The sequence below is a fragment of the Balaenoptera musculus genome, chromosome 12 (genome assembly GCF_009873245.2).
Source record: "Balaenoptera musculus isolate JJ_BM4_2016_0621 chromosome 12, mBalMus1.pri.v3, whole genome shotgun sequence".
Classification (NCBI taxonomy): Eukaryota; Metazoa; Chordata; class Mammalia; order Artiodactyla; family Balaenopteridae; genus Balaenoptera; species Balaenoptera musculus.
This window is the reverse complement of record NC_045796.1, coordinates 13,961,800-13,970,390: the sequence shown is the minus strand read 5'-3', so window position 1 is coordinate 13,970,390 and position 8,591 is coordinate 13,961,800. Positions and strand designations below refer to the sequence as shown.

General features: G+C 40.3%; 1 protein-coding gene across 1 annotated transcript; it reads right to left on the bottom strand.

The window, feature by feature from the left end:
• Positions 1-5,365: 5,365 nt before the first annotated feature.
• On the bottom strand, positions 5,366-7,453 carry LOC118905163 (ribosomal L1 domain-containing protein 1-like). The gene is given in 4 exon segments (XM_036871607.1): positions 5,366-5,699; positions 5,701-5,885; positions 5,888-6,781; positions 7,090-7,453. Coding segments are annotated over 4 exon segments (1,446 nt in total). The 5' UTR covers positions 7,412-7,453; the 3' UTR covers positions 5,366-5,654.
• Between the last annotated feature and the right edge of the window lie 1,138 nt (positions 7,454-8,591).

Genomic DNA, 8,591 nt, shown 5'->3' with positions numbered 1-8,591 from the left:
CAGTTTGCAGGCACACTTTCCCCTGGTTTGTGCCTGGGTCATACCCCCTCCAGTATTCCTCTTTCAAAACTGGCCACCCCCCTCTGTTGTCAGAATCTTTAGCCCGGTCAATACCACTGCTTAGGCTGCAGTCCTAGTGACCCCTCCCTCCTTTTACCCTGGAAGACAATCTTTCTCTTGTGATATTTGCCTACATCTGAGCTCATCCATTGAGTGTTGCCTTTATTAGTGTAACTCAAATTTGTGCAGGGACCTCACTGCTCCTTCTAAGACCGCTTGCATTATAGTTTCTGTGGTGATTTATACCTAAGAATACCTACATTTTAAATATATTAATATATATTGCAACCAGGACTTTTATGCCTGGCACTGTGCTGGGTACTTCATATGTATTTTCTCATACCAAACCATGTGGGGTACAATGTACCTTAAAAGTAATAATTAATCCTATATTTATTGAAAGAGGAAGGTGTTCAGAATTTTTTATTAAGTGAAAAATTCAAGTTTAATTCAGTATATGAAGTTGGATTTTTTTTCCCCAAATTTCTTGAGATATAACTGCCATATAAGATTGTGTAAGTATAAGGTATACAGAGGTATGATTTGATACCTGCCTATATTGCAAAATGATTACCACAGTAAGGTTAGTTAACGCCTCTATCACCTCATATAATTACCTTTTTTTAAACCTACGCTCTTAACAACCTTGAAGTATAGAATATAGTATTGTTAACTATAGTCACCATGCTGTACATTATATCCCTGGGACTTATTCATCTTATACCTGGAAGTTTATGCCCTTTGATTAACATTACCCCATTGCTCCCCACACACATACACACACACATCCTGCCCACGGCCTCTGACAACCACCATTCTGCTATCTATTTCTATGAGTTCAGCTTTTTGTAGATTCCACACATAAGTGAGATCATGCAGTATTTATTTTTCTGTCTGACTTATTTCACTTAGCATAATGTTCTCAAGGTTGATCCATGTTATTACAAATGGTAGAATTTTCTTTTTATGGCTGAACAATATTCCATTGCGTCTATACTACATTTTCTTTATCTATTCATCCATCGATGGACACTTATATTGTTTCCATGTCTTGTCTATTGTGAATAATGCTGCAATGAATGGGAGAGTGCAGAAATTTCTTCAAGATAGTGATTTTATTTTTTTCAGAAATACGCCCAGTGTGAGATTGCTATATCGTAACGTAGTTCTATTTTCAATTTACTGAGTAATCTCCATAATGTTTTCCATAGCAGCTGCACCAATTTATATTCCCACCAACAGTGCACAAGGGCTCTCTTTTCTCCACATCCTCGCCAACACTTATCTTTTATCTTTTTTGATAATAACTGTTCTGACAGGCATAAGGTGATATCTCGTGGTTTTGGTTTTTATTTACCTGATGATTAATGATGTTGAGCATCTTTTCACGTACCTGTTGTCCATTTGTATGTCTTCTTTGGAAAAAATGTCTATTCAGGTCCTCTGCCCATTTTCTAATCAGATTATTTGTGGTTTTGGTTTTTTGTTGTTGTTTTGCTTTGTTTGCTATTGAGTCATACAAGTTCCTTATGTATTTTGGATATTAACCCCTTATCAGATATGTGGTTTGCAAGTCTTTTCTGTCATTCTATAGGTTTCCGTTTCATTTTATTGACTGCTTCTTTTTCTGCACAAGTTTTTAGTTTGATATTGGCCCACTTGGGTTTTTTTGCTCTTGTTGCTTGTGCTTTTGGTGTCATATCCAAAAAAACAAGGTCACCAACATCAATACCAAGGAGCTTCCCCCTTGTTTTCTTCTAGGAGTTTTACAGTTTCAGGTCTTAATTTAATTCTTTAACCCTGTTGAGTGAAATATCTTTGCAACAGGAAAGTAATGGCACCATGAAACAGGGAAGGCAGCAAAGGCCTGTGGTCTCTGTGCTGCTGCCTTCACTGGATGCTACTGGTCTTTGTTCCCTGACCCAATGGGTCAATGAACATGAACATTGTTCTGGCACAGTGCTGCTAAAAAAAATTATGGAAAAATATAAATGTCCTGAATAACTTGTGCCAGTAACTCCTAAAACCCCTGAGGAGGTTCACCAACTCGTTGATAAATGCAAACCCCCTGTGGAGGCTTCCCGGGTGTTGCTTAGTGCTTAGTCATACCAACTTAGCATACCATGCTAAGGCTCAGGCATTTTGCTCCGGAGGCCTAGGGGCTTCTCCAAAGACCCTGTACATATGGCACTAGTGGGGGCAAACCTCCATCCTGGGGACATCAACCAGGACATCCAGGGAAGATGTGGCCAGTTATGAAGCGGGCTTACAGGGACATCCTTCACAAACTTTCTTGGTAACAACACGTAGGGTCAAGGAAATGGGAGAAAATCAGGAAGCAGAGACTGAGATAAACTTCCCACCTGGCTCCGCATTCCCAGTTGAGTTCTTGGCCATGTCTTGCTCTGCCTCCCAGAGCCTCTGGACCAAACATGAGTTTACCTGACTACCTATGGGGTTTTGGACTACATGCCTTCCCCCAGCAGCAGCACAATATATTTTCCTGGAGTGCCAAATTTTGACATCCTATTGGGCTCTTTTAGAAACCAAGGTCCTAACCAGACCCTACCTGGTACTGTTCTGTATCCAAGTTCCTAAAATGCCCTGGGTTAGACATGCCTCACGACAGAAGTTCAGCACAGTCACTGATACCTCTTTGGTAAAATGGAAATGGTACCTTCAGGGGAGGGCGAAACCTGACCTCAAAGCCTTTTCCAAATTACTGAAGGATGTGGCTTGCAACATGCTCAGTCCCTTGCCTGAGAACCTTGTGGAACTGGTAGCAGTGCCCCCACTTCCTCCTCCTCTGGCTACGTGGGAAGCCCCTTGGGACCAACTGTCTGAGATGCACAGGGAGTTGCTGTCCTTCATCAGTAGCAGTGCCACCACTGTAAGGGATGCAGCTCACGGGAGGGTCACGGCATTTTACCCGGCCTCAGGCACGTCTCTATTGAGAAGGGTACTCCCAGCTCAGCCTAATTGGCGGAACTCATAGCTGTTCACCTATCCCTTAAGGAGGCCATAAAAAAGGGGTCTTTCGCAGACCCACGTTTTCATAGGCTCCTGGGATTTTGCTATCATCCTGTGGTTCCGTCTGGCCATTGCCTCCGTTTTTGGAAATGAATAATTAAAACACAGACCAAATACCAATGCAGATGATATCTAGGCTGTCCATCACTCTACTCTTCCAGGATATTTTTTAAAATGCTATTCTACTGGCATTCCATCTATCTGCATTACACAACAATAAAATTTGTGAATAGCTGAAAAAGAACCCCGAAGTCTTCTTTATTTGCATCACAGTTAAAATATGTAATTAGAACTCAGTGATCTGATACTACAATGAAGCTACATGGGAAGTGACAAAATCCAGATGTGTGACTCCAAATGCTATCTTGGGGGTAAATAAGGCTGTCTTCAAGATTGTGGCAGAAATTATGAAGAATAAGTACAGCCCTGTTAATGACTACTTTACTCTCTTCATAGTGTTTGTATACAGCATGTTCTGAGTTAGTTCTAGAGATGCAAAGATGAATAAAACACAGCTTTTCTCTCACAGAACTAAAGACTACAGGAACGGGGGAGGAAATAAAGGAAGGCCTGTTGCATGTAGTGGATGAAGCTTCAATCTTCATTCATGTTGTTTTCCACCATATCTTCAGTGCCCAGCTCCCGACATAATCCATAGTAGACACTGAATAAATAAATATTGGTTGAATGTATGAGGGGATACGCAGAGAAGGAGCCTCCAAATTGGACTTGTGGGTCAGAGAGGACTTTTAAGAGAACGTGATATTTAAGCTGAGTTTTAAAAGATAACTAGGAATAAACTTTTTCCAAGTAGGAAAAAAAATTCAGGCTGAGGGAATGATATGTTTTAACCACAACATGTACGAACTGGCAGAATACAATGAAGGAACTTTATGTTGCAATTACAGCAAAGAATACTAGTGTCAGAGTGAAAAAGAAATGATTGACGATGACTCTCTCCTTGACTAGTCCTTGACCTTGAGTTCTGTCCTTGGCCCAGTTAGCCAGGTTTTAGCAAGAATTCTGTTGAGTCAGTTTAGTGAAGACCCCCACCCTTGGTGTATCATCACCTTCCATATCTGATCCAATTTCTCATCTCCATCCTCAATATTTTCTCACCCTGGCCTGCATTCAGCAAGATTCCAGTAGAGTCTGTTTAGCAAGAATCTCTATAACAGACTTAGTTTCCTCAGTAATTTTCCATCCACTGACCCCGCCACCCTGCTGCTTGGCCATCAACCCCTTCTTGTCCTCGTATTTGGAGTTCAGCCCCGTCTCTCTCCCCAACTCCAATACCTTCATTGTTGTATTAAATAATGCCTTCCTTACCATCTTTATGAGTGTCATGAATAATTTATCTTTAACAAAGTTAAGGAAAGAAAAGGATTTCAGAACAAGTTTGGCCTATTACAGTTTGGGGCCAATCTTATTGCTTGACTTTTGTCCTGAAAACAAAGGCAGATGACTGAAGAGTTTTTACACAAGTAACGTGATGGGGCCAATGTGGAGGTGGAAAAACAGCTATTGAGGATGAGAGGGAAGAGAAGGTATGAAGGCATCGAACAAGACAAAGGTAGAAAGGAAACAGGTAAGCATAGAAAACGAGTGACAAAGCCATCTCAAGAGGGAAACCTATAGGAAAGTAATTGCGTAAGTTAGTAACTTAAGAAAAACCAAACTATATCCAATTGTTCCCAGGCACCTCAGCAGACCAGTAATAGGGATTGCTAATATGGATTTACGAGGTACTAGAATTAAAACAAAAATAAAATGCGTTTGTTCTATTTCATTTGCATAAAAGTGGTTCTTTCCAATTTGTTTTCATGAATTTTTAAGCAGTCCCCGCGAGATGCAATACTTATCTATAAGACAAATTAAATAATCAACACGTGCCTTGTGAAAATGCCAGGTCATATTAACTAAAGGCTGCAAGGAAGGAATCACACAAGAACAACGAGTGTAGCTGCTTAAGAACAGAATTTGTTCACTGTTATAAACCAGAATTTTACAAAATAGTTTTGAAATGTTGGGATTGACAAACAAGAGTTCTAAAAGAATGCTTTAAAGTTACAATAATTAAATTCTAAACACAAAAGTAGATATATCAGTGGCATTTAATAGATAATTCTAGACAATAAAATAGTTTGTAATTTACCCTTCTGTTTCAGCACTGATTGGCCGCTCCATGTGGCATGTGGGATCTTAGTTCCCTGACCAGGGATCAAACCAGCACCCTCTGCCTTGGAAGCGTGGAGTCTTTTTTTTTTTTTTTATACTGAGAAACAAATGTTAACTTTAATAATAAAAAACACAACCACAGAGAAGCACTGTATTTTCCCTCTACTGCATTAGCAAATACAAAGAAGAGCAATGAAATGAATGGATTTACTTCAAACTACTGGTTCTTACACCCATGAACATGTATCAGAATTACTTGTGGAGGTTTTAAAAACTATTTAAGTCTAGGCCTCACTCAGTGGTTGCAACAGGGGTCAGGACCCAGGTATTTTTTACAAGCTCTTTAGATAGCTCTGATGAGTTTCCTGCTGGTTGAGTTTCTGATTTTAGGTTGACTGGGGTACTTTGGGTTTTTTGGGCCACATCTTTGGGGGTACGGGGAGTTTTTTTCGCAGATTTACTAGCAGTAGTGAAGAACTTGGCCTCTGGCTTTTTAGGAGTCTGTCTTGGGTCTTTTTTCCCCAGCGAAGAGGTTCTTTCTTTCTCCATCTCTTCTTTGATTCTTGCCTTCTTCCCTGGGCCTTTACCTGGGGTCTTGGGCTCCGCAGCTGCTGGGTCTCCAAAGCTGGGGAGGCCTTTCTCTTCTTCCCATGAAGTGTGTTGGGACCAGGACTCTTCATTGGAGACTTCTTTCCTGCAGCATCTTTTTGTGTCTTTACGCTTCTTGCAGCTGGAGTTTCCTTCACTGGTACCAGCAGTGGGATTTCATCTTCAGACTCGTCTTGAGCTTTAGGGGGGGCGCTCACCCCACCAGTCTCCTTCTGGGGTCCAGGGCCCTGGGCTGGAGCACCACCAGTTTTGGGGGCCGGTGCATCTGTAGTCGGGGCTGGTGCAGCCTTTCCAGCCTGTTTCATAAGCTTCTTGTCTCCTTTCTTCTCCTGCTGTCTTTTAAGACGTTCTTTCTTCTTTTGGCTTTTCTTTGCTACCTTTTTCTTCTGACTTTGTGTGCGTAGTCCCCTGGCTTCACCACGACTGCTGACAAAAGAAGAAAAGACAGGCAGGGAAACCGACCTCTCAGTCTTCACGTACAAGAGTTTCACGCTCTCCCACTTCTCCGGCAGTTTCTGTGAAAGCCTTTTTGTGACGGCAACAATGTTTTCGACGATGTGCTGAACTTGCATCCCAGTGTGACCGATGCAGATGGTACTGCAAGAACCACTTTTAGAGATGTTTAAGACAGTTCCCCCTACACAGTCACTGATCTCTCAGGACAAATTCTTGGCCTGAAGGTTTACAGGTACTGGAACTTTCTTTCTGTTGTAGAAATGTCTCCCGAGGTGTGAGGGTAAGAGCCGCCTGATTCTGGCATCCGTAATGAAGAAGTCGAAACTACCCAAGAGGCGGAGCTTAGCTTCATAGGCTTTATATTCCTTTTTTAAAGTTCGGAGGGGGATAATCTGAGAAATGGTTTTAACTCCATGCTTGTTCAAAAGCTTCTTATAAAAACGTTCTGGGGCTTCCCTGGTGGCGCAGTGGTTGAGAGTCTGCCTGCTAATGCAGGGGACGCAGGTTCAGGCCCTGGTCTGGGAGGATTCCACATGCCGCGGAGCAGCTGGGCCCGTGAGCCACAACTACTGAGCCTGCGCGTCTGGAGTCTGTGCTCCGCAACAAGAGAGGCCATGATAGTGAGAGGCCCCCGCTTGCCGCAACTAGAGAAAGCCCTAGCACAGAACCGAAGACCCAACATAGCAATCAATCAATCAATCAATAAAAATAAATAAATTAAACAAAACAAAACAAAACAAAACAAAAAACGTTCTGTCTGTTCGGGAGTTAAATTAGGTTCATCTTTGGTAAATAAACAGATATCTGCTAAATCTGATCGAATACCATGAGGCAAGGACAATCTGACCCTCAGTTCTTTACTTGGAATTTTCCATAATACCACCATTAAAAAGAAATTTTCATTCTCATTCAAAAGCAATCCATTTGCGTTTTTCCTGGATCTGTAATGTGCCAACAGAGCTTCTACTGCCTTTTTAATCTGCTCTTCGTCCAGCTGCTCCAGGCCGACCGGGGTCGCTGGAGTCGAAGCTGAAGTTTCGGCTGAGGTTGACAGTGGGGTAGAAGCCGAGGCCTCCATTTCGCGTTCACCTCGTGGAGATGCACATCCGGATCCCCGGAAGCGTGGAGTCTTAACCGCTGAATGACCAGGGGAGTCCCTCTTGTTGCTTCTTTTACCATATTCTACATATTCACATCAAATATTACAAATCAAAAAAGAAAATTCCATTTTAATTACATTATATCTATATATTAATTGTGATAAATTGGCGTTTGAATATACTTGTGTGTCTCTCCAGATACTTAAGTTAGTGACCCTCAGAATAGTTTTGTAGTTTTCTTCAAATAGGTTCTATGAATTATATACAGATATAGATTGATTGATGTAGATTATAGACATAAATATATCCTCATATGTATTATATCTATCTACCTATTGAAGAATCATTTATTTGCATCTGTTTACATTTTACTTATGTTGATTAGATTTGTTTCCTTTGCTTAAAATATTCTTTAAAAATTTGACTTGTACCTCTATAAATTCTATTTTGCTGTTTTCTACATTTGTGATTTTTTTTTTTTTTGCTTTTAATTTTGTGTCTTTTTTTTCTTTTTTAATCAACATCTATTATTTTCTGCTAGCACCTCTTCCCACTTATTCTAAAAACAGATTGCTCCCATACATATTTTATGGAAAATTCCTCCTTCACTCTAATTTTTAAATTCAAACAGAAGTTGTTACAGTGCTGCAGAATAACTCACACTTCAGACAATACTTGATTGACCCAGGGTTATTGAAGAAATATCTGTAAAAATTTCAATTCTTGGTTTACATTTCCCTGACAATGGGTCAATGAATTATGTAACACTTCTCCAGAATTACATGCATATCAAGTAGAAGTTATTGTTTCTGAAGAACATGTAGGCTTGTTCAGTCAGTTACTGAGAGATATGTTACATTTCTCATTATAAATAAGGATTTTGCCAAATTTCCTTGTAATTTTGCCAGTGTTTGCCATATTACAAACTTGTACCACTAGATGCATTTTTATTTAAAACAATTATGTCTTCCTTGCAAATTGAGTCTTCTAGCATTATGATAGATTATGATATGACTTGCATTATCTCAAGTAATTTTTTGCCTTAAAATTTATTTTGGCTGATTTTAATAAAGCAATATCAGATTTTTATTTTACAGTAGAATGTGCCTTGGATTTTTTAACTTATTTTGAATACCTGAAGCTTTTGTATACACAATT